The 25,796-nt window shown below is 37.1% G+C and overlaps 1 protein-coding gene across 6 annotated transcripts; it reads right to left on the bottom strand.

The window, feature by feature from the left end:
• Nucleotides 1-5,920: 5,920 nt before the first annotated feature.
• On the bottom strand, nucleotides 5,921-24,632 carry P2RY10 (P2Y receptor family member 10). 6 transcript variants are annotated; one of them, XM_058658358.1, is made up of 4 exons: nucleotides 24,502-24,632; nucleotides 19,463-19,530; nucleotides 10,207-10,354; nucleotides 5,921-7,672 (listed from the first exon to the last, which is right to left on the bottom strand). In XM_058658358.1, exon 4 carries the CDS (start codon nucleotides 7,621-7,623, stop codon nucleotides 6,637-6,639), a length of 987 nt encoding a protein of 328 aa, XP_058514341.1. In that variant the 5' UTR covers nucleotides 7,624-7,672; nucleotides 10,207-10,354; nucleotides 19,463-19,530; nucleotides 24,502-24,632; the 3' UTR covers nucleotides 5,921-6,636. The 6 variants fall into 6 exon arrangements, with proteins under 6 accessions (XP_058514341.1, XP_058514339.1, XP_058514338.1 ...); XM_058658356.1 differs by lacking the exon at nucleotides 19,463-19,530 and having other exon boundaries at nucleotides 24,061-24,632; XM_058658355.1 differs by lacking the exons at nucleotides 10,207-10,354; nucleotides 19,463-19,530 and adding an exon at nucleotides 24,061-24,366.
• Between the last annotated feature and the right edge of the window lie 1,164 nt (nucleotides 24,633-25,796).

Genomic DNA, 25,796 nt, shown 5'->3' with positions numbered 1-25,796 from the left:
TTTCTTGAGATGTGTCATCACACATACTCCATTTCTGATCAAATGGTGGTAATCAAATGACATATCTGTTTTTTTCTCATACTTGTTCATTTGATCATAACCAGCTCAAACACCTAGGTTGTTAACATTTTTGAAATGATTAGAGAGAGATTATCTTTATAGTCATTTGTGCACTCCTTTAAACATCTGCATGAAACTGTTAGTGCTAGGCCAGGCTAAAGTCAAGAGTCAGAAGTTCCTAATGGGTTTGCTGCATGGGTGGCAGAGATCTAAGCACTTGGGCATTTATCTACTGGCCCCCGGGGGCTCATCAACGAGAAACTGCACTTGCAGTACCCTATTCCACTGTGCTGAAATGCCCACTCCCAATCAAATTATTCTTAATGTTTTCTTTTACCATCCTTCAAAGATGGGCAAGGGTACAGATTTATTTCTTGAGGTAAATTTTCAGTTTGAGAGAAACATGTTGGGATGATTTATAATTGAAAAACTTTATGTTGAAATTCATTATATTCTTATTATCACACTTGAACAAAATCCATTAAAATTCATTGCCTAAATAAGAAAGTGCATCTGAAAATGTGTGGAAACTGGAATTAAAAATAGCTTTGCTTTGTTGCAGAAATGTTTTGAAATGCACACATAATTTATTTTATAATGCATATTTCCATGAGCTCTTTGAAGTCCCCTTATATAATAATGCACTAAAAAGCATTATTATATCTTATATGATATTTATAGTATCATTTTAATGCCTCACTGAATTATATTAATCAACTATGTAGGTTTTTTGACTATATAGATGGCATTAACTTATTCATTGTTATATTTTTTTTAAAGATTTATTTTTATTTTTATCACAAAGTCAGATATACAGAAAGGAGGAGAGACAGAGAGGAAGATCTTCTGTTCGATGACTCACTCCCCAAGTGACCACAATGGCTGGCGCAATGCTGATCCAAAGCCAGGAGCCAGAAACCTCTTCCAGGTCTCCCATGCGGGTGCAGGGTCCCAAGGCTTTGGGCAGTCCTCAACTGCTTTCCCAGGCCACAAGCCAGGAGCTGGATGGGAAGCGGGGCTGCTGGGATTAGAACCAGCGCCCATATGGGATCCTGGCGTATTCAAGGCGAGGACTTTAGCCACTAGGCCACCATGCTGGGCCTTATATGCTTCTTATTAGTCATAAAATTTTGTTAAAACATGAATTGAAAGTTTACCTCTATTTCCCGCTTTTAGGAGTAATTATGAGAAATTAAAATTACGTATTTGAAATTTTTAAAAATACACCAGGCATATTTGCATTTAGTGGAAATTCATTGAACGTTTTTCTTAACTTGTTACACAATTAACTTTATATTTTCTTTTTCTTATTTGGTTTGATAATCATTTGGAACAGAAAAGCATTGATTGCAATGAAATAACCATACTATTTTCAGATTTTTGTCTCGTATTTATTCTGACTTTTCTACTTTATGTAATTTACCTTAGCCATAATTTCAACCATATAATGTTCTATGAACAATTACTCCTTTTGCCATCTGAAGATCTCCTTGTTAGCTAGTTCATAATAAACTATCATAAGCATTACATTGATTTCAGAATCTACACTCCCTTGCTATGTGATTTAATGTCTCCCAACTATCTGTTATGCTTCATCAATATGTTTTGAACGTTATTTGAAAAGGAAATAAGAAAGAGACAGAGAGATCTTTTATTTTTGCTTGACTTTCTTAATGCCCAATAATATTCTGGGCTGGGCTTGATTAAAACTGGGGGCAAGAACTCTATGTGGGTGTCCACGTGGATGGCAGCAATCCAAGGTACTTGAACCATCACCTGTGCCTCTCAGAGTGAGTATCAATGGGAAGCTGGGTAAGAAGTAAAACACCCAAGACTCAAATCAGTCATTTCAGTAGAATATGCCAGCACCCCAACTGGCATCTTAACTGCTACACTAAATGATTGTCTTTTGTTGCTCCTTTTTTTATTGTTGTACCAAAACTTTGTGTTGAGGAAATAACATTTTTCTTCAACATTTAATTGTCATTGCACATTTTAATAATTTTGTGGTTAAAGATGCTATGTTAAGGCTGGAGTTGTAGCACAAATATCAAACTATTGCCAGGGAGGAAAGTATTACATATGAGTGCCTGTTTGAGAAATGGCTGCTGAGCTTCCAGTCAAACATTTTCTTAATGTTCCTGCGAAAATGGGGGAAGATGTTTCAAGTGCTTGGTCCTCCGCTATCTGTGTAGGAGACCCACATTGAGGCCCCGGCATTGGCATGGGCAACCCCTGACTTTTGTGGACATTTAGGGAGTGAATCATCAGGCAGATCTCTTTCTGTCTCCCCTTATTTCTGATTACCCTTTCACACAAATAAATGAATCATTAAGACATAGTTTGTTTACCAAAGAACTTCTGGAAAATCATAAAAATCTACAGTAGAAAATAACAATCACCCAGAATCAGATATCCCAGATAGAAGTAGATTAGAAATTTTACTATGTGATTTCAAGCTTTTTGCTTCAAAAAATTATGTATACTCATGTCTGAGGACATCTATAGCATCACATATCCATTTACTGTAATCCCTGACAGTGCTTTATAAAAAAAGGCTTGTAAATATTTAGAAAAAAGACTGTGATGGCCCCAGCATATTGGCTAGATTAGCTAATCCTCTACCAGGATCCTAAATGGGCACCAGTCCTGCCTGCTCTGTGTGCCACCCAGCTCCCTGCTTATGGCCTGAGAAAGCATCAGAGGACGGCCCAAAGTCTTGCAACTCTGAACCCATGTGGGAGTCTCAGAAGAAACTCCTGGCTCTGGGCTTCAGATCAGTTTAGCTCCAGCCATTGTGTCCATTTGGGGAGTGAGCCAATGGATGGCAGATCTTTCTGTCTCTCCTTCTCTCTATAAATCTGCATTTCTAATAAAAAATTAATAAGTCTTTAAAAATGAATGTGGAAAAGATGAGATTTTCTAAACTGTATCTGCTTTTGAAATTTTTTCATGGTGGCTGTTGTGAGAAATATGACAACTAATGTAAAGCCCTTTATATAGTTACACTTCACACATGATAGTATATTTGCTGCATATTTCTGGTTTTTCACGTGAATGTGAAATTATGTATATGCTCCAATGTTAAATGAATGAGTAAACAATGATGTATACTTCTATAAAGTTTCTTGTTCATAGTTTATATCCAATCACTATTTCTTGGACCTATTTCATGTAAGCTTTTTAATTTCCTCTATTTTGAAGATGTATATTGACTCATGCATGCGTTCAAATTCTAGACCTAAAAATAAAGATATTTTATATTCTAACATTTACAACTTTGTTAATTATCAACACTCTTTGTATTTCTAACCATGCTCAAGGGCACAGTGCTGCTCAGTTTCTGACTTACTATTTCCACCCTTGGTAGATTAGGGAGCCCCAAAATAATGCTGACCCTTCTTCTATATTTCACATAATCTTAAAATGTTTCTATTATGCATGTCACAGTTGAAATGCAATTTCTCGGATCATGAAAACTCACCCTCTAAATCCTGAAGATCTGTGAATAGTCTATGCTAGCAGCTCCCAAAACTTTGCTACTGTTCAGTCTTCTCATTAGTATGCATTTTGAGATTCAGCTTCTAAAAAACTGTTTTACACTTTTATAAATTTTATACTTTCAACATGATGTACACATGGTTAACTTGTAAAAGTAACACATAGACGAAATAGATGTTATTTGTTAATTTAAAAAACAAAAACATGGTCAACAATTAAAATGTCCAAGAATCACAGTACCTTATCTATTGATTGCTAGTAAATTTGAGATCTTGGTAATTTAATTTAAAGTTTCAGTCTCTTAGATGATAACTGTATACTTTTACATGTCTGTACATATTGCATGTATAATGTACTCAATGGCACAGTATTAGTTCAAAAATGTTAATATCATACCCATATGTGTTGCTACATAATAGGAGAATGTGACTTTAAATCTATATTATAAGCAGTAATTTTATCTTTATTGTGTTGTTTGTTCCTGGAGAATCTACAAAAAGATATAAGCAGAAGCTGATTTTCTTAGAGCAGTAATTTTAGAATGGCAATGTTACATTTTCAAGCAAAAGCTTGAAAAAATATTTTTTATAGAAATGATCAGCTTTTCTGAGGATAATCGATATAGTTAAAACATCTGCTATATCAATACCCTGCTAATCATTAAAATGTTCTAAAGATATATAAGCATAATGAAATTACACTTAAATATATTTAAGGCTGTACATATTGTGAAAATTTTGGTCCTCCTATTTTCACCAAATTATTTCTCATATCACATCCCAGTGGCAAGCATAGGGACAAGTTAGAATGTGGCCCTGATGATTTCTGGAGTTATTATCTCATTAGTTAAAGCACTGTCATCCTTCCCCCTCACATCATGTATGGTTCCCCAGCTTGCTTATATGTTTTTAATTTTTTCTTTTTCATTATATGAGGAATTCATATGTCAGAAAAAAAAATCAGAGTCTTGTTAAATTGTGTCAAAATTAAGCACAACCACTTAATTTGTCCACTAATTAATAAACCGTGTGCTCTAAGCACCATCTCTTTTCAACCATTTGAAAGGCGGCAATATGAAATGCTACTCTTAATAGCTGAGGACTATTTCCTCCGCAAACACAGTGGGATGTGTGCTCTCAGACATGTTTATTTCAAAGCCATCTTCTTGGGGTGGGGCTTTCCAAACAGTCATTCTGATAGCGCTGATATGAAATCCAAGCGCATCTGCACGTTCTCTTTAGTCAGTGCCTTCATATCCATGCTAATAATGTGCAAGAACAAACTGGTTTTCTTTTTTGTTGCTGTTGTTGTTACTTTATAATTATAGAATTCCCACACCTACAAACTTAATTCTTTAAAACGAAAGATTTTCTCTTCCTTGTATTTTCTTATTCCTTTTTCATAACCAGTCTATTCAAAGCAGTAGTCTGAGGATTGCTATTCACATTGAAGGCATGAAAGATCAGAGTATTGCACTGAGCTTAATAAGCATCAATCTGAGCAGCCAAAAGGTTGTTTGTGTTCAAGACTTTCAGAATAAAGGTGAAACAACATCCATAACTTTTGGAAAAACCCGATTGTGAGGCACCAATACTTTCCTCCAATTTATTCCTGATTTGGTAATATTTTCTTCTAATGTGATAGTTCTACATGCACAGAAGATTTTCAAGAACCTCGTAAACACATTTTTGTTCAGAGTGACTTATTTATTCATTTGTAAGCAACACAGACATATGTGTCAAATATCTCCCATTTGTTGATTTACCCTTTAAATGTGACAGCCAGGACTGGAGCAGGCTGGAACCAGTAGTTGGAAACTCATGTGGACAGGTACCTCATGTGGACAGCAAGGACCAAACCACTTGAGCCATCACTGCTGTCTCTCTGAATTTGCAATAGTAGTAACCATAATTGAGAATGGGGCTGGAACTTCACCCAAGGTTCTTTGACAACTGGATATGGTATACCAATCAATGTCTTAGTTGCTTAATAAACACCCAGTTCTGTTGTATTGCTTTATTTATTGCATCTACAGATGAGGTTTGTATAGTCTGCATTAAGTTTTAAAATAGAGTTTTTGGGAAAATAATGAAATTTTTGTGCCTCCGATGTTCCTTACTTTAAGGACTCTGCAGATGGGGACAGTAATGGAATAATGTATTTATCACTTGAAATCTTGTAGCCTGGAGCTTGACATGGCAATCCAATAATCCACAGACATTTCAGTTAACACAATATCTGTTTAAATGGTCTTTGCTTCATGTAGTTTAGCTGTAGTCTGTGTCTTCATCAATGAATACACATTTAGGATCCATCTAACACGCACAACAATACAAACAGAGGAAATGACTTAAGAATATTCACTGTATACTGGATATATTTTAGCTCACACATGCTTTTTTCTTGAAGCAAATCACTTAATCTCAATGAAGCTCAATTTATTAATTTGAATTGGAAACTTTCTACAGGTTTATCCAAAGAACCAGATCAAATGTCATGAAAGAAACTAAATAAAGTAACAACCCAGAACATGATATTTATCTGATACATTTTAAATGAATAAATGTAGTCCCATGTTCTTCCTTCAACAGAAGATTGTAATCCTGATATTTATGCAGACAATTCTCCAACTATTCACACCATGCAAAACTGAGGGTTGTTAATCCAGTTCATAAATTATAGTCTTTATGGGAAAGAGATTTACTTTCATTTGCTAGAAAAGAAATCTTATATTTATCACATTAATAATGTATTCACTGAGGAAGTATTTAAAGTTAAAGTATTCAATTTCTGTTTGAAAACAAATATGAAAACTCAATCTACAAGTCTTCAGTAAGAAAGTGCCTAGAATTACAAAAAAGGAAACAGGTAATGCCATCTTCCCTTCTTCTCCCACATTTTTACTGTTCCTTCACGATCCAACTCCTGTGGTTATAACCAACATGCAAGAAAACATATAGTTCTGTTGTTTCCAAGTACAATTAAAGAAATTATTTGACTTGCAAGTTTAGTCTTTGGAAAAAGGCCAAGGAAACATAGGTCAACAAAGCCCATGATTTAAGAATTATTTTATTTTTAACCAATCATTGATGAGCCACTCTCTCTGCTCATGAGGCGGGAACGTGTCACAGAGCTGCTGTGGCGAGATAGTTGATCACGAAACTCTGAGGTTGTGAAGTAATAAAGAATCGGATCCAAAAGGCAGCAAAGACTTGCAAGGCACAGAGAAAAAGGGTGGAAATACAGCGTGCTTTGGATAATGGAACAACTGCTAATGATGGCTTCTTTTACCATAATGTAAAAAATAAAGTTAATATGATAGGGAGTGAAACAAATGAAGAAGACGGCAGCACACATGAAAACCAACCTCAGTGCTTTTGGCCTCTCATTGATCCCTTGAAAAGCCACTGGTGGCTGTCGCAAGGATATAGTGGTTTTCCAGGTACACCATGCAATGATTACTACTGGGATTACAAACCCTGCAAGCTCAGCAAATGAAATTATACTAACCAAAGCCACTGTATTCATCTTTTTGTAACCAAGATCGGCAAAGCAAGAATCAGTGTTGTTGACTAAGTCTGTGCTTCTTAGGATGGGAAATGGCAGGCAGGCAGTCCCCACGATGACCCAGATGGCCACACTGATGCCCACGTCGTATCTACGCTTCCAGTCTCTGGCTCTGAAGGGCTTGAGGAGAAAGAAGCACCTCTGAAGACTGATGCACGTGAGGAAGAAAATGCTGGCATACATGTTGAGATACTTCAGGTAGAAACACAGCAGGCACACAGCTCTCTGGAACGGCCAGTGGTGGCTGATGTAATAGTAAATCCGGAGGGGCAAGGACAGCACGTGAGCAAGGTCAGCCACGGAGAGGTTGATCATGAAAATGATGGCTTTATTTTTCTTGCTGATGAAGCGGCACAGAACCCACAAGGCCACACTGTTGGCCAGAAGACCAGGGATGAATATAAGGATATAGGTAGTTGCATACAGTGAATAGTGAAATGTCACATTGGTGACATTGCAGTCAGTTTCGGCATTGCTGGTGTCGTTGCTACCCATCTTGAGTATTGCAGTATATTCATCAAGGTAAGCTATGGATTTATGATACCTGAAAAAATATAAAAATAGAATGTAATGGTTCTATATTGTTTTATCAATTTCCATTTCTCTATTTTATGTATTCAAAGACATTTGAATTATAATTAACAGGGATCTGCATACAAATTAAGAAGGAAAAGCCCAAGGCTTACATATAATTGATCCAGTGTGACCTAATGAATCAGTTGGGAAAACATGCAAATGCCCCAAAATTACACTCCTATATTACCTAAGATACGCCTTTCAGGCAAGGATATCTTGAAATATTCAATACATTGTTCTCACCTTAGAAAGACAGTGTTTTGAACAAGTTTCTTTTGCTCCAAGTTTCTTTTGCTCAAAACTTTGGTTAGAATGAATCTTGCTCACTTAATTGCAATGCTAGAAGCTTAGCTTCACTTCTGGGGTTTTCTCATATTGCTCTCATCGGGTCTTGGCTTGCTACCATGGCAACCCAACACTTGAAAAATAGTCATGTTCTTTGAACCTGCAGCCCCACTGTCATGGCCATTTTGAGAACCAAAAAACAGTCTCTTTGTTATTCTGTCGCATTAGTTTGTGACTCAGAGATTCTCCTGATATTTGTCTTTGCCTTGACTTTGGTCCCATTGCAAACCGAAATGAAATACTTTGACAGTATATTGATTTAAAAGCTGAACTAGGATATTCTCCCTCAAGTGAATTTGGAAAGGAAAAGATAAATTCTCCCTCTAAGAGGAATTCTGAACTCGTGCAGATTATCCAATGATTACAGTGAACAATGCATAGGGTATAAGCAACAAATGAGCACAAATATATTTTGTGAATGTAATGTATCTTATTATGTGCTGTATCAGAATGTGGGGAAAGTAGTATTTAGTGCTTCTCAAGATCTGTCCATGGAATTATGCAAGCCTCTGGCATGTAAGAATAACAAAAGAAAATTCGATTTATTACTTTAAATATCTTGCAGAATTTCACATTAGAAATTATCTTTGAAAATCAAATTCAGACAAACTCAGAGAAAAGTGTTTATTGTGACTATTAAATGGAAGCCCTGAGATTTCAGGCAGGTGGACAAGTAACCTAATCTACACACACACACACACACACACACACACACACACACATACACACAATCTGCTTTTTATCTTTGCATTACAGGGATGTTTATTAAATTTAGAGATAGAAGTGAGAAAGTTGTTTTTAGTTTTTTCATTTTGTTTTGTTCTAACTAATATAAAAATGAACTATTTCATTTTTTATTCTCCTTTTAATTTGCAGAATGGCTTTTTAAAAAATGTTCAGCCCTATTCTAGGAAAAGAGAGATGTGATAAAAGAGTAAAAACCCTAGCAAAGAATTCACACATATAAAAAAGCATTTATGTGGGGCCAGCGTAGTGGTGCATTGAGTTAAGTCACTGCCTGCAATGCTGGAATCCCATATGGGCACCAGTGAAAGTTTCAGCTACTCCACTTTTGATTGATCTCCCCGCTAATGTGCCTGAGAAAGCAGCCCAAGATAGCCCTGCCATTCTTATGAGAGACTCCAGGCACAGTTTCAGGCTCCCGGTTTCAGTTTTTTCCATCTCTGTTCTTGCAGCTACTGAAAAGTGAGTGAGTCAAAGATCTGACTTTCCAATAAAGATAAATAAATAAATTCCTTAAAAAGAACTCTAAAAAAAAAAAAAAAAAGATTTAGGGCCCAATGCAGTGGCCTAGTGGCTAAAGTCCTTGCCTTGAAAGCACCAGGATCCCATATGGACACCGGTTCTAATCCCGGCAGCTCCACTTTCCATCCAGCTCCCTGCTTGTGGCCTGGGAAAGCAGTCGAGGACGGCTCAAAGCATTGGGACCCTGCACCCACGTGGGAGACCCAGAAGAGCTCCTGGCTTCTGGCTTTGGATCGGCGCGCACCGGCCCGTTGCGGCTCACTTGGGGAGTGAATCATCGGAAGGAAGATCTTCCTCTCTGTCTCTCCTCCTTTCCGTATATTTGACTTTGCAATAAAAATAAAATAAATCTTTAAAAAATAAAATAAAATAGAAAGATCTATGAACATTTATATATGTGTTTGTGTGTCCTTTTCTGTAATTCTGCCATTCAAATAAATAATCTTTTTAAAGGTGTTCATGTCGTAAGCTGCTGTTTTCTAATGAGTACTCTCATTTTCCTTCCTCTGACACTCATCCTCCTTTCTTGCCCAGTCATCGACGCTGTGCTATGTCTCAGTCATGCAGTCATCATACATATATGTATGACAAGAGTAGAGAGTGGAGGGATGTTCTCAGGTGGAAAGGGAGGAGATGATTGTCATGTGATGACAATCAAGGATGTACCCTGAAATCTACCAACAAAGTTTTCACATGTTTTATCTGATTTAATTCTTCTAACAATCCCAGGAAGGAGGAATTACTATTCTCAAATTGCCAATGAAGAAACTAAGGTTTGGAGAGATTCAGCAAATTGATTTTTAAAAAGGAAAACTAGAAAGTGGTAAAGATTGGATTATCTGTAATGTCTGGCTTGCTCCAAAATACACACTTTTTCCATATGCAACTTACCTCTACTTTAACAGGAGGGAGTACTTAGTGGAATGCAGCCACTTTAACTTTCGTTTTTGTGACATGTAATGAACACATGCTGAAAGGACCTTTTTAATCGCATGCTAGTACTCTTTGATTGCGTAACCCTAGGGTTCAGCTAGTTAGGCTGTCAAGATAAAAGTAAAAATTGTTCACATACACACCAGCCATCCCTCCTCCACTAAATTTTGACTTCAGTATCTTCGCTGCTTCTACTCTCATCTGCTATCCATGCAGGGACTGTGAACCAGCAAATTAAGCTGTGTCTGGTGTATCACAATTTCAAAAACTAGTAAGAGCTCACATCCTCTCAAATCATACTTCCATTTTTACACTTAACAGCTATGGTTGCTTGTTTTCACTTCATCTGTGCAGAAAGTTTCCCTTACTAAAGAGGCATGTTTTGTTCACACCTTTGTTGTAAATAACAGATTATGCCAGAGTGGCAAGCTAGAGGTGAAATTCACCACTTCACTTTTATTGTGGGTTTTTATGCCTCTATCATTCACATTTCCTTGTAAGCTTAGCTATTTGCATAGGGTACTTTCAAAACCTTCTTCTTTACACCAGATTTGAGAGAAAGTAGGGAGGAATTTTCTCCAAATCTATATTGTGACGATGAAATGTAAAATCCCCAGGCCAGCTAAAAGCAGAGGGAATTTATATTGGGTTGGGCAGAACTACAGATTTTTCTTAGGAAGAAATATTTAGCTTACCATAGACAATTTGTGCTATTTCTGAAATTTCAGAAAGAGGAACAGTCATAGAAACCACTAACAAGAATATACTGGGAGGAAGAATTCAAATCGGATTGTATTCCTTTTCTCTGTCTTCATCTCTCTCGTAATTCTGACTCTGTCTCTATTGTTGATTATTTCTATATGATTTATCTCTTGGATTGTCAGTAACTCTCTTCAACATAAACATAACTTTAGTTTCTGTCTGACGCAAGGATGTGAGGCTGAGGATTCAGTCTTGAATTTATGCTTCCTTTCTCAATCAGTTTCATGACTCTCCCCTCACTCACTCACTCGAACTGGAAATTGATGAATCAGTTCTTCTGTCACAATGTTCCTCCCATAGCAAACCGTAAACCAAGAGATTCTATCTTTTAAATCACTGTAATGTAAATTTTAAAATATATTATTTCAAAAATAAGAGAGAGAGAAGAAAAAAAGGTTGGAAGAAAAGGAGGAAAGAAGGAAATATCATTAGGTTCATAGACTTGTATCCACACTCCACATTGAATTTGTTTACAAAACTAATTTAAAGTTCAAATTTTCAAAAGAACATTTTTAGAAAACTCTTCAACTCAGCTTCACTCCCTGTCACCATTCTAATCCAGGCTACTGGAAGCACTGTTCTGGGCCACTGTAACAGCTGCCTTACTGTATTTCATGCGTTCCAGAGTTTCCCCTCTGATCTATTTCCCAAATGATGTTTAACACTAGCATTGAATATGGCTACAATTTATTTAAGGCTATCATTTAAGAATAGACTGAACATTCTTTATGCATTGTCTTACTTATCCTCACAGAAACACTATGATGGCCTCCATATTACAGGTGAAATTGAATCTTAGTTTTGAAGTCACAATGCTTGTATAGGGCAGAAGAGGTAGTACAGAAACAGAATTCATACTTGTTTCTAGAGACTAATAACTGTAGTAGGACACTTACAACACTTGTTGAAATTCTCTTAATGTATTTTTATTTGATTAAACTTTTCATGCCTTTATAGAAGAAACTATGTTGTCTCTGAACTCCTACTAATCATTTCCACACTGTGACCTCGGTAATCCTTCTTTGATACAACCTGCCCCTTTTCTGCTTAAAATCCTTTGCTGGATCTCTATTGCTTTTAATATTAAGCTCAAACTTCTCCTTTTGACCCAAAGGCTGTGTAACATTATGATTTTTTCTGTCCTTAAACATTATTACATTCCCTTCCCTTCCTCACCTTATAGATTTTGGTAAACTCAAACGCTTTAAGTTACTCATGCAGATCCAGATATTTTTTCTGGCGAAGGTTTCTGGACACATTATTCCTTCTGACAGGAATTATCTTCTTCCAAATATTTACAAGCTTTGCTCTTTTTAACTGTGGTTTTTAAGTCAAAGAGGACCTCACTCTGAACGCTATCTATACCACTAACTGCTCCCAAACTGTTTGCTATTTCTTTTTATAGAATATGCATTTATAATTCATGTCTTTGTTTCCTTGTTTATTAGCTATTTTAACCACCATGTTATTAACTAACTTAGTGCCATGAAAGATCTAATTTGTTCGTTAAATAGCCCACGAAAATATTTGTATGATTATATTGAGTTACATGTACAATAGTTTGAAACTCCTATTTATAAGCATTAATCAAAAATGAAAACCTTGATGATGTATCAACTAATCCATTTCTGTTTGCTGCCATTTCCTCCAAATTTGTTGTTTTCTAGCTTGGACTTTTTAATATCTGCCTATGCCCCCTCCACCTCTCTTAAAAAAGATTTATTTATTTTCTTTGTAAAGGCAGATTTACACAGAAAGAGAGACAGAGATAGGGAGAAAGATTTTCTATCTGCTGTTTCACTCCCCAAATGGCCATAATAGCCAGAGCTGAGCCGATCTGAAACCAGGAGCCAGGAACTTCTTCGAGGTCTCCCACGTGGGAGGGTCCCAAGGCTTTGGGTCATCCTCTACTGCTTTCCCAAGCCACGAGCAGGGAGGTGGATGGCAAGTGGAGCAGCCAGTACACAAACTGGTGCCCATATGGAATGCCAATGAAGCTGTTGCACAGGCCCTTGCCTACCTTTTCTGATTCAGAAAAATCATACTTTGAGGGAAGTGCAAAAAAATCAACTTAAAAATCACAAGTAGTCGGATTTGTGGATATAAAACAGTACATCCAAGGATCTCAAGTTGTCATCAACACTACTATTTGGATCTTAGTAACAGGACAGTCTTGTAATAGGATTCCAGAGGTATATCAACCTTTTTGTTGTGGTAGTGGCGATGCTTGTTGTTATAAAAGGTGCAACTGCCTCATTTCATTAACAAATGATTTCATAATCACCTATATATGGAACCGGAAAGGAAAACTGCATCTGTAATCTAACTATACTTGGAAAGTAAGCATCAAGGGAAAGTATCACTATTTTTCATTGGGAAGTTTTGCTGAGGACTCTTCATACCATGGAGTATGCCAAAAAGTGTATACAGTAAGACCAAACCAGTGCCCCCCACACCAGGTTCTGTGAAAAACATGGAATCATTCACCAGGGCATCAGTTCATGAGCAGCTTTTTTTTTTTTTTAGTTTTGGAGAAACATGAAGGAAAATTCCAACTTCATTCCAGTGTGCAAAAGAAAGAGGGAGAGAGAGAGAGAGAGAGGGAGAGAGAGAGAGAATGAATGAAAGAACAGAAAAAGAAAAAGGAGGGAGGGAGGGAGGAAGGAAGGAAAGGAGACAGAGAGAGAGAGAGAGAAAGAAAGAAAGAAAGAAAGAAAGAAAGAAAGAAAGAAAGAAAGAAAGAAAGAAAGAAAGAAAGAAAGAAAGAGGAAGAAAGAAAGAAAGAAAGAAAAAAAGGAAGAGAAAGAAAGAGGCACTGCAGATTCGAGGCTCTCATGTTAGCATAGCAAGGTAAATAGGACACACATCAATAGTTTTATTCAATGTTCTTCCCACCCTCTCATGTGACCTCTATTAAATTATAATACAATTTCAAGTCACAGACAACATCTTTACGGCAACATTTACATTCTCTTATTGATTCTCATAAGCACTGAGTTAGAAAAGTAGTGATGGTGACTAAGGACCAAATAAAGTTAATTTTACTTTGCGCGAGTTACCCACCAATCTATATAAATTGGTGTAACCCTTCAAATCTAGGATTGTTTAATCCCCTGAAGAAATATAACTGTCAGCTTACACTGATTATTATAAATATTATACATTTGGGGCATAACAGTTTCTGATTTCATCCTGCAAGCAATTATGTGTACATAACATACATTATGTTATGTACATAACAGATTATGTTGTGTGTACATCCTATCTCCAGATTGTTGAAGATAGCAGAGTAGTTTACAGTCACCTGGAAGACACAGATTGACATAAGCGTAAGTAACTTGGATGGATGATGTACAGCAGTTGAAGCACTGGGCTGGCCACTTCTATTAGAGTCCCAGGGTTTGACTTCTCATTTGATTCACAATCCACCTTCTTGTTAATACATACCCTGAGGGGGTGCAGGTGATTTCTGAGGAACTCAGATTCCTGCCACACATGTGAGAAACCCAGGTGGGGTTCCTGGCTCCTGGTTCAGCCTGACCTAAATCTGGCTGTTGCAACCATTTGAAGAATGAACCAGTGGATGGCTCTCTCTCTCTCTCTCTCTCTCTCTCTCTCTCTTTCTCACACACACACACACACACACACACACACACACACACTTCCTTCCACCCTTTCTTTCTTCCTACCTTTCTCCATTCAAACAAAAATAAATAAAACATTTTTGAACTGAGTTGGACAATAAGACACTGGACTCTATGCATGGCACATGCTTGCATTGAAAGAAACAAGACTGGATTTGAACTGTAATACTGCAATAAGGTGGAGCAATCCACCATGGGGGGAGGGCACGGGGAGGGGATGGGGGAACATCAGAGCCTTTGAAACAATGTTGTAAAATGAAATGCAATAAAAATATGTGTTTATACAAAAAAACCAAAAATAAATAAAACTTTAAAAAGGAATAACTAATCATGAGAATTTCAAAAGCTTACTAGGAAAGAGATAATAAAGTCTTAGGAAGCAGAAGCAAATCTCACACAGAGGATAAATATTGGAAGCACAACTTGAAATACAAGACAATTTTCAGTAAACAATTTTAGGGGTAAACAAGATGTAGGAGAAAAAAGAGTGGAAGAGTCCAGGAAAAATTAATAACATTTACATTTCCCAAAATATAAAAATGAATGATCTATGTAAGCGAATAATAGCTGTTCTATCCTAGTTTCCAAGTCACAGGATACAGTGAATCAGTAAAGATGTTGAAATGGGAGATGAAAGCTAGGAAACTATCAGAAAGGAAAAAGAGACCACTAGTGTAGATAGGATGAGCTCATAGAAGGTTTTCAATGTCCTTTACACAGAATCTGAGAAGACACATTTTATCATCACACTTCCCTTGCGTTTTGTAAGAATCACTCTTCCAAAAATGTGGAAAATGGACTGGAAAGAAGGGCACACACAATTTAAAGAGGTTGAAAGCAAGGAGTGTGATCAATAGTCCAATAAGAAGAGGAAAAAGAAGAAGAAGAGAGAATCTCCTATATCCTGGTTCACTTCCCAATGGACCACAACAGCCAGAGTTGGGTCAGATGAAAACTGAAAGCTAAGATCTCCATCTGGGTCTTCCACATCAGTGGCAGGAGCACAAGCATTTGGGTTATTCTCTGCTCCTTTCCCAGGTGCATTAGCAGGGAGCTGCATTAGAAGAAAAAAAAGGGGGGGGGGGGCAGAATGATGGACTTGTGACTTTTGTTGAGGGACCAATCCATTGTTATAATATAGGAAAAAAATATTGGAGGGGGAATGGGGAGAAGAGGAAATCCCTAAGCTTAAGGAACTGCATCATGAAAGATAAAGATTTAAAAAAAAAAAAAAAAAGCAGCAGCAGCAAGACAGTTGGTGCTCAAACCAGCACTCTGGGCTTCCTCCATCCCATGTCTGTCAAATCCTTCCTCGCAGGATCCAAGGCCATCGGAACAGCCAGGAGCCCTGAGTGGTCTGCAGAAACAGAAGAACAGTAAACTTCCTTCGGGACTAGGGAGAGGAGCTTTTTCTGGTCCTTACTTAGTTCCAACTTTGGATCCCCACCCTCTCTTGCAATGACCATCAGGGTCGCTCCGGAAACCCCTCAAAACAAACAAACAATCTAGAAATCCCTCAAAACAAACAAACAAACAATCTAGAATAGATAGACAGAGAACAACAAGGAAAGCTTAGAATCAAACAGGAAACGGTCAACGTGGATTCACTTATACCTTACTAGGTAGGACACAAAGATTAGTTACTCCTCACTAGGGTATCAAAGATTTCTCTGCACACCCCTCCTGAAATGGTTCCAGCACCTCAGTGGTTGACAAATGCCTTGTTAGATTTATAATCCAGTTTAGACTATCCTAAAACCTACCAAGTTCAGCAAAATTATGTATCAACACAATAAACTGCTAAATACTAAAATGAAAACAAACACGAGACAGCTGGATAGTACCCTATAGCCGCTTTAAGGTGTATAGCAGCCGGTGCTGTGTACATACAAAAATCAAAGTGTCAATGAAGCAGTCACAGGATGTGGATAAGCACTTGCATTGTTTTAACATATTGATTACTCAATACCATGTCAATTAATTCCATAATGCTGTAAATTGTTGTTGATGTTGTGCTGGGGCTTCTAATTGATTGGGATGATATTCTGCCAGCTCTACCTTCAGACCAGAGATGGTCTCCCCAAGAAACTGTTGAGTTTATCTGGACAATAAGATGCTGGACTCTATGCTTGGTATATGTTTGCAACGAAAGAATCTTGACTGAATTTGAACTGTAATACTGCAACAAGGTGGAGGAATCCACCATGGGGGGAGGGCTCACAGACGGGTTGGGGGAATCCCAGAGCCTATGAAAATGTGTCACATAAACATGAACTAGATATGTTAATTTTTTATTTGAAAGACAGATATATGTGTGAGAGAGACAGAGAAAGAGAGAGAGACAGAGAGAGCGAAAGTTCCTTTTCCATCTGCTGGTACAATTCCCAAATGGCTGAAGCTGGACCAGTCCAAAACCAGGAGCACAAGTGTCATCTGGGTCTCTCACAAGAGTGCAGGTAGCCAAGCACTTGAGTCATCTGCTGCTGTCTTATGTGCATTAACAGGGGGCTGGATCAGAAATGGAGCAATCAGAGCTTGAGCTTGAGCCCAAATGGCATTTTACACCAAAATATTGACCCCATATTATTTTATTTTAAGAAAGGTCAGGGAGGGCCCGGCGGCGTGGCCTAGCGGCTAAAGTCCTCGCCTGGAAAGCCCCGGGATCCCATATGGGCGCCGGTTCTAATCCCGGCAGCTCCACTTCCCATCCAGCTCCCTGCTTGTGGCCTGGGAAAGCAGTTGAGGATGGCCCAATGCATTGGGACACTGCACCCGCGTGGGAGACCCGGAAGAGTTTCCAGGTTCCCGGCTTCGGATCGGCGCGCACCGGCCCGTTGCGGCTCACCTGGGGAGTGAATCATCGGATGGAAGATCTTCCTCTCTGTCTCTCCTCCTCTGTGTATATCTGGCTGTAATAAAATGAATAAATCTTAAAAAAAAAAAAAAAGAAAGAAAGGTCAGGGAATCTGTAATCACCAGGTTTATTCAGCTTTTTATAGATGTATGTATTTTCAACTTTCAAAAAAATACTTTTGGTGTGTGTCATAAAATAAATAAATGTTCTCCTTAAAAAAAAAAGAAAAAAAAAAAGAAAATGTGTCACATAATGCAACGTAATTAAAAAAAAAAAAAAAAGCACTCTGATTTACCTGACTGCAAGCTCTGACTTAAACCTTTGTGACACAAGAATATAGGAATTTAAAGTTAAAGTACAAGTGAAATTGAAGTTTAGAAGACTGCAAAATCAAGGATGATTTAATTTGTAAAATGTGAAACAGATATTCTAACTTTTGTACTTTTCCAAAGAAGTTTCAACTACAGTACTCTCCTGACAACCTGAACCAATTCATCTCTTCCTTTCCAAACTTGTTCTAGCTGCATTATTTTCTTGCCCTTCAAGTGGTTTTCTTCAACATTATAATCACGGAGGTCTGTTGTAGAGTGCATCCCACAGACCTGCATCACACCCTCCAGAATTCTTAAAAAACTAAAGTTTTTCATTTCTCCTATTCTCACTTAGCATTCTCCCCTATGCTACTTCCCTTTACACCCAGCCTAGATTAGTCAAATTAATCACTCTCACGCAAAAACCCACAACTTCCTTGTCCTTTGTTCTGCTGCACCATCTTGGAGAGGCTCTAATTTTAAATCAAGTCCATAGCCAATTTTCTTTCTTGCTACCCAAATAGCTGAATGATCACATTAAAAATACCAGAATCGGGACACTCATATGACAGGCCAATTCAGAAGTTGCTTGAGATGCCTGCATTCCATATCAGAATGCCTTCGATTGATAATTTGCTTTTTTCCTCGTTGCAGCTTCTTGCTAACATGCACCCTGCAAGTCAAATGATGATGATTCAGGAAGACGAGCCCATGACACCTTGTGTAAAAAACCCAGTTGTGGACTATCTGGCATTGTCTGTACCAGTAATGTCAGGACATGCTTAAATAACAGACTGATGGACATATGACTGCTTATGAAGGACTATACTATTGTTATAATATGGGGAAAATCAATCAGGGGTTGGGAATTTGGGGAAGGGTAGGGAAATCCCAGACCCTAATGCAATTGTACCATAAAATTTAAAATAATAATAATAAAATTAAAAAATTTTTAGATGTGTACTGAGCCGCAACTTCAGCCTAGGCATGCCTCAGTTGTTTAAGGTGTTTGGAGGTGAACTGCCAGGTGGGAGAACTCTCTTTCTCTGGCTTGCTCTTTTTCAAAATAACTAAAAGTATAGAAAATATACCACAATCTACTTATAACGGTGCAAATAAAGGATGGTGTGTAGTCTAAAATGCTTTGCTATTATCAGTTTTCATATGCACCTGATTAGCATCTTCTTTGATTCCCATGAAGACTGTTCAGCACCCTCCCAATTTTACTAAAGTGACCTCCTCTCTCCATTATTCTCATAACCACCACCTTCATCAGCGTAGGTTCTCGCCCTTTGCCTCACAAATAAAAGGTTCTTGTGTGAAAAGCAACTAACTTTATCCATGGTAATCTCCCAAAACATTCTTTTCTCTCACAGCACTCTTCTCTCATCCCAGAGCAGTTGTCTCTCCTATTGCTCAAGATGAATCTCCATGCTCTTTGGTCCACTTCAATCAGTCATCCCTCTTTCTTTCCTACATCATTATGTTATCTTGACTCTCAGGTTGATCTTCTTCATCAAGTCTCTACCTAACCTGCAAAGTGGTTTTTTTTTCTCTTATTTTATGCATTTTTTTAGTTTGTTACCTTCTTTCTTAAATAAACATCAATATATTTACTTATACAACTGTTTCCCTTTACTCACTTCACATCAATTCTTCAACGTACTTCAATGTACCCGCAACTTTACTCCTTAATAGTGCGGTTGTGAGCCTGTTGGCGAGAGAAGACCAGACATCTCAAAGTCTTCAACACCAGCCTTTATAAAAATAATACCTCTTAGCACCTCCAGTTTCTAGTGTCCTATAGAGTATACATTGCCGTTTAAGAAATCTGAGTTTGTTAATATTGTATCCTTTCGCGGATTAGAAAATGATATCTCATAGGGCTAAATTACTTTCTCAAAGTCCAACAGTTTTTATTATTATGGAGACAGATGAAATTCTCCTTATCCAAAAAAAAAAAAAGTGTCACAGCGAAAGAAGGAAAGATATTTTAAAGTAACATTTGTGTGAATAAGACTGCACCTCAAAGAAGGAGAAACTTTTGTCCTCATTTCTAATCCTGGCTCTATGCACATACAGTATGCACAAATGGCAAATTATTGCCCACCAGGTGTCAGGGTAGGGTTATTTGTAGACCAAAGATCATTATGGAGTTTGCTTGAGTGAAATCATAATAGATCAGCGAATACAAGTACTGGAAAAATTCATTATAGCAACAGCAAACTGGATCGAGTAAGAATTGTAAGGATAACAAAGACACAAATGTGATAGAAAATATTGAAAAGAGGACTGGATTTGGGGCTAAGACACTTGTATTCCAGCAAATGTTCAAACAGCAACCTTTTTTTTGCATGAACCCCTTATCCCTCATTATTAAAAGACAATTATTTAAACTACATAGTCTTAACTATTTTAGTTCAAACATGGGGATGGTTTTATGAGAATTGTTCCTCTCTGTCTTTGCCTCTGACTCACACTACCAGTAATGCCATGGACATCACTAATAAAGCTGCCACCACATCAACCAACATGCAGATTTATACTTTACAAAACATTTTATATATCTAAAAGTGTGTTTAAAAATTCATGAGAATTTAAAATAAAATCTTATTTTGTTGCAAAATATTATTAAATATATGCATAGCTTTTTTTTTCCTATGGGTAAAACCTGGATGATGTATTATGAATGAACAGATCAGGGTGTATCATCCAGGTTTTACCCAATAGGAAAATGAGGTTCCAAGAAATGATTTCATTTACCTGATGGTGCGCTGGAGCATATAGCTTTCTAGGTTTAGAGAATTCTTGAAAACCATAGTTAAGAGAGAAAGAGTTACAAGGTCTGCAGCATTGACTCTTAAAGTGAAAGGTTGGGAAAAAGGTGTTTTTGAAAAAAAGTATACTACTTATTATAATTACTATGAAAAACATTCATTTTAATAACAAAATTATGGTTCCCATACTACAAATAGCTAATAGTAAGCAGCAGGATGTAGGAGTGAAGAGCTTAGATTTTTGAGATCAAGGAGACTGTTCTTTCCCTAGCAAGAATCCTGCAATTCTCAACCCTGATGATATTTTGCGTCTTTTGATCTCTCATCATTAGGTCACTAACACCATTAAACAAATCTATCTGTCAAATTTACTTGTTCTGCTTTATTTCATGATAGGGCTGGCTTGTGGGCTTATTACCTTGGGAAAAGGAGAAAATAAACAGAGATAGAAGCTTGTTGATGAAAATTCCTCCCATGCTCCAGGGGACAACTTCCCAGGTCATTGGGGGAATTTATTTTGCTTTTTCTGATCTGGCCCACATAAATTACCCAAACCAGTCTGATTTTTATAACCACAGTGTTCTTCATTCATTCACTTATAATCAGAGGGGATTTTAGTTCCTGAATTAATTCAAATCAATTTCAAAGAACCATGATTGACCTCATAAGCACAGAACTTTGGATATACTCTGCAACTCCAGACAATTTTTTTTTTGCTGTTAAATGAGGGAAGCAAAATTTATTTTAAAATGAAATAAAATAACTCCTGAAGTTTGAATTTGAGCTTTCATAAATATATATATATATATAAATAAATAAATAAATTTTTACCAAAGTTTTCATGTTTTGAGAAGAATAACAAGTTTAGCACTACCTTTGACTAGGAAGCAGCATTTATAGATGGAAATGATTATACTGTTTGGACAGATCATGGCATGTCTTCATGGCTGGCTTTTTAGCCTAAAACAATTCACTTGATATTTCTGGAATTTGGTTCGCTCATTTATAAAATCAGAGTCATGTTCCTGCATTGCAGGCCATTGGGAAGATTAAATGACAAGCATATGAAAATACCTATGTTCATGTTTGAGGGACAGTAAGCATTAAATACATGTGAGCTCATTTCCTCTTTACCCATTCATAGCGTATTCTTCTATAGTTTTTGCATAGATCACATTTTTCTAGGTTTTAAAAAATCCCCCAAAAACACAGTTATTAGACAAGACGAGAAGGTTTGCAGCATAATTCTTAAAGTGGAAGTGTGAAAAACATGTTCCTTAAAAATATGTATTCCTTACGACAATAAATACATTCAGATTTTGTCAAAATTACTGTCCCTATAATACAAACTGCTGAAATACAAACACTTAAATTTTTTTTAAATGTTGGACTCAGAATACTGAATGTGATGAAACACCTTCTACAGCCTCAGGGTCTAGTTCCTGGGAATATCAGTATATAATAATCTTGTAGCAAAATTTTTATGTTTCACAAAATGTGGCTTGGTTTTTAAAGCCTAAGAAATCTGAAATCATTGCTATTCTAGAAATTGGATTTCAGAAAATTTTCCTTGTTTGTGTTTTAGCATGTGAAAAGGTAAAACTTAAACTTAAATCTTAAATTTACAAAGCAGAATTTTGTATTCTAAGTTAAAGCTTTTATGTAACATATTATGGAATAAGTTTAAGGGCCATTGGGAAAAGGCATTAGATTCTTTTGGAGATCTGAATTCCATTTTCAGATGGCCCTCGCTAGTTACAATCTGCCATGGCCCCAACATTCACTACTTCATATAACTTCTCAGATATCTAAAAGCCTAGAATCAAATAATTTTATTGTTAGGAAGGAAATTAGGTGCCATTAATTCCAAACCCCCATCCCGTTTTCAGAAGTGAGATTACTGAGAATTATTGTAATAAAGCCACTTGCCCAGGGCCACATGATGAGTAAGAGGAAGAACTTGGACAATAGTGTAGGTTTCTTCATTTTTTGCATACTGATCCATCACTTCATTTATTCACTCCATCACTTTGCCAGTGCATCAATATTTTTATATAAAGTATAACCTACTTCTTGGAACTCTTTAAAAAGAGTAGTTTCACAATAGCTTTGTTCTGCTTGCTAGCAACATGACCTGTTTCTTAGGACCACAAATGATGCAGCTCAAATAAAATTAGCCACCAAGAGCAACCCCACAGCACATAGAAGTATGCTTAATTATTTGGTTTCTTATGCTCTGTCACTGCCAGAATCTAGGTGGTTTGTGCAACTTGAACTTTTAAAAGTTTGTAATTTAACCCAAAAAGAAATTGTATTTTTATTCAACAGAAACCATGACAAAAAAAAAAAACAGTTGTCTTGAAAGTGTGATCTGATTCTTACTATAGGTTAGGCCTCGTTCTACTTTACAATCATATAACCTACTTTCAGCAATGAAAAATTTTACTGTGCTGCAATTGCTAAGAGATAAAATTCTCAATTAGCAAAAACGAGGATGACTCATCACATCACTTTTAACAACCAAAATAGAAATATTCTCTCAAGTATGCTTTGAACTGAGACTACCCCCCCTAAAAGCACAAGAAAGTCTGTTATTCTAATCAGACTGATCCTGGCGCTAACCGACTTGGCAGAGTCAACTTCCAGGAACTCCAACTGCAAGATTCGTTTTGACTCAATCATCTCAGCTCAGAGCCAGAGAGGTGTTGTAACTCGTAATAATAGCAATAATTACTGAAAATATCACTCTGGGGATCTGCTATACAGTCTGGTTGAAATTAGAGCAAAACGTAGCTTTGGGGGATGGCAAGGTAGCATAGCAAGATAATCCTCCACCTGAGGCATGAGCATCCACTGGTTCATACTTCAGCTGCTCCACTTTGAATCCAATTCCCTGCTTATGGCCTGGGAAAGCAGCAGAGGACAGCCCAAAGCCTTGAGATCCACATGGGAGATCTGGAAGAAGCTCTTGGCTCCTGGCTTCAAATTGGCTCAGCCCTGGTGTTGCAGCCGTTTGCGGAGTGACCAGCTAATGAAAGATGTCTCTGTCTTTCTTTTTCTGTAAAATCTGCCTTTCAAATCAAAATAAATAAATCCTTAAAAAAACCCAGCTTTTTAAAAAAAATGAAAGAATCCCTCTGAGAAGACTCTGTTTACCTGGGGTAGTCTATCCTTTCTTCACCTGAAATCTAAGATCATAAGCACATTCATAGTATTCTGTGAGAGATAATATTTATAATATGGGAACAGGACCATGAATTAGAATACACAAGTGCTAATTACAGCACTGCTACCAAGCAGCCTGATGACTCCAAGCTACACTGGCTCTCCATTTTTCCAAATGAATTCTAAAAATTTTGGTCTCTAAGAATCCTTGGGCTCCAACATCCATGATCCAAGTTTCTTTTTTCTCCTTCCTGAAAGAACTTATCATTGATCGCAGTGTGTTTAAATGCCAAACTTACCAAAGCAAGGGTAGTATAGCCATCGATCTTCCTTTGTTACATAGCTGTTGGTAAGCTATCCAGAGCAGAAATTTCAGACCATTTTCTACTACCTTAAAATGATGAATTGTCCAAAAGAATCTCAATGCACACTCTTAAGTACGTGCTCTTTTTCCAGGTACTTAGTCTACAAAGAGCCTCAGCAAAGAGAGAACCCGATCAAGTTCTCCATCAGTCTCGAACACTGGTGAGGATTGCAGCTTTAATCCTATCTTTGGACTCCGGTCAGATTCAAAGGCAACCATCTTTACTCCTGCTGTAAGAAGTCTGAGATGAGAAACTGGTAAACATTTCAGCTCAGAGAATGCCCCATCTCTTTGCCCTCTGTCTTGATCTCCATTCTCCCATCAGACCTCCCAGAAGAAATCACCAATTCCTATAAACAGGTAGGCTGTAACTTACCCTGGAATTCAGCTGGAATAAACACTCTTGTTTCTTTGCAGGAATGTAGGGGTAAATATACTAGTCCTGAGTGGCTCAGATCCGTCTGATAACTAAACCAATTTGTTGTTGAAAGAGGAAGTTGACTACGTTTTTTTAGTCTCACCACAGAAACCTTTTCTCAGACTGAAGGTAAGTCCCTTGAGCAGATGACGCTACTGTAGTCTTATTTTTTTAATTTCATTGGTGCAGAAAAATTCAAAGCATTTGTCATAGGTTACATACACTAAAATTATGACTGCATGCCAGCCTTCCTCAAGTTCCCCGAATTATCTCCACCATAGTCCATATGCCCATTGAAGTCACTAGTTTCCAGTAGGTTCCATAGCAAAATTATGATTTTCAAGCAAAATATGAAGAGGATTTGCCTAACAACAGAAAAGCTCCAACTCCTCTAAAACAGGATTTTAAAAAGACTCTTTGAAAAGATATGCATGACAGCTTATGACAGATTACACAATTAGTATATATAAAATCAAATTAAACCAGAAGGAAAAATATAAGCTTTTTGTGATATAAGAGCAGATAAGACTCATGGGCATTAACAGGAAACACAGAACATAGTGATGAATGATGCCCTCAGCAGTACCCACCACTCCTAATTTATAACTACTTAAAGAAACCAAAAGCTTTTGAAGTACCAATTAATATCTTTTTCCATTATTGGGAAGATGCAGTCCACCCATAAAAGTAAATTTTGAAGGGGTATAGGAAGGAGAGAAGAATTCAGAATTATAGGCAGAAAGGGTTACCATATGTCCTCTCTGATATAGTCAAATTACCAATCAAATAGATGCGGTTATCAAGTAAATACACAATACACTCACAGATGAATGATAGAACAGAGACCAGCACACTGGAAAGTAAAGTTCGGTTATTGCATGTGTCTCTACTCCTACAATAGGACTCCCATTTTGAAACATGTAAATATGCCTATACAGCATGATACTAGATTTTTTACCTCTACCCATATCTACCATATCGTGATACACTTAAAAAGCAGTAAATCAATCTTGTAACTGTTATTAAGGAACTATACTATTATGATAATTTGGGGGCTAATAGTGGGGAAGTGGAAACAGGGAGGGAGGAAGAGAAGGAAGAGGGAAGAACTACTATACCTAGAGGATTGTAAAATAATAACAATAATGATAATGATAATAATAATAATAATGAAGCTTTAAAATGGGATACCTGAGTATGTTTTCAAAAAAAAGATTTTATTTATTTTAATGTGAAGGCTACAAAGAAATAGA

Source organism: Ochotona princeps, chromosome X (genome assembly GCF_030435755.1).
Source record: "Ochotona princeps isolate mOchPri1 chromosome X, mOchPri1.hap1, whole genome shotgun sequence".
In the NCBI taxonomy this organism is placed as follows: domain Eukaryota; kingdom Metazoa; phylum Chordata; class Mammalia; order Lagomorpha; family Ochotonidae; genus Ochotona; species Ochotona princeps.
Note: the sequence above shows the minus strand (reverse complement) of the source record. Positions and strands in the feature narration are given on the sequence as shown.

Coding starts and splice junctions, on each gene's coding strand:
- P2RY10 (XM_058658355.1), bottom strand. CDS start 24,083: ATGGCTATACTACCCTTGCTTTG. Junction 7,673..24,060: donor GCTATACTACCCTTGCTTTG/GTAAGTTTGGCA, acceptor ATATTTTTTCAG/GTATCATAAATCCATAGCTT.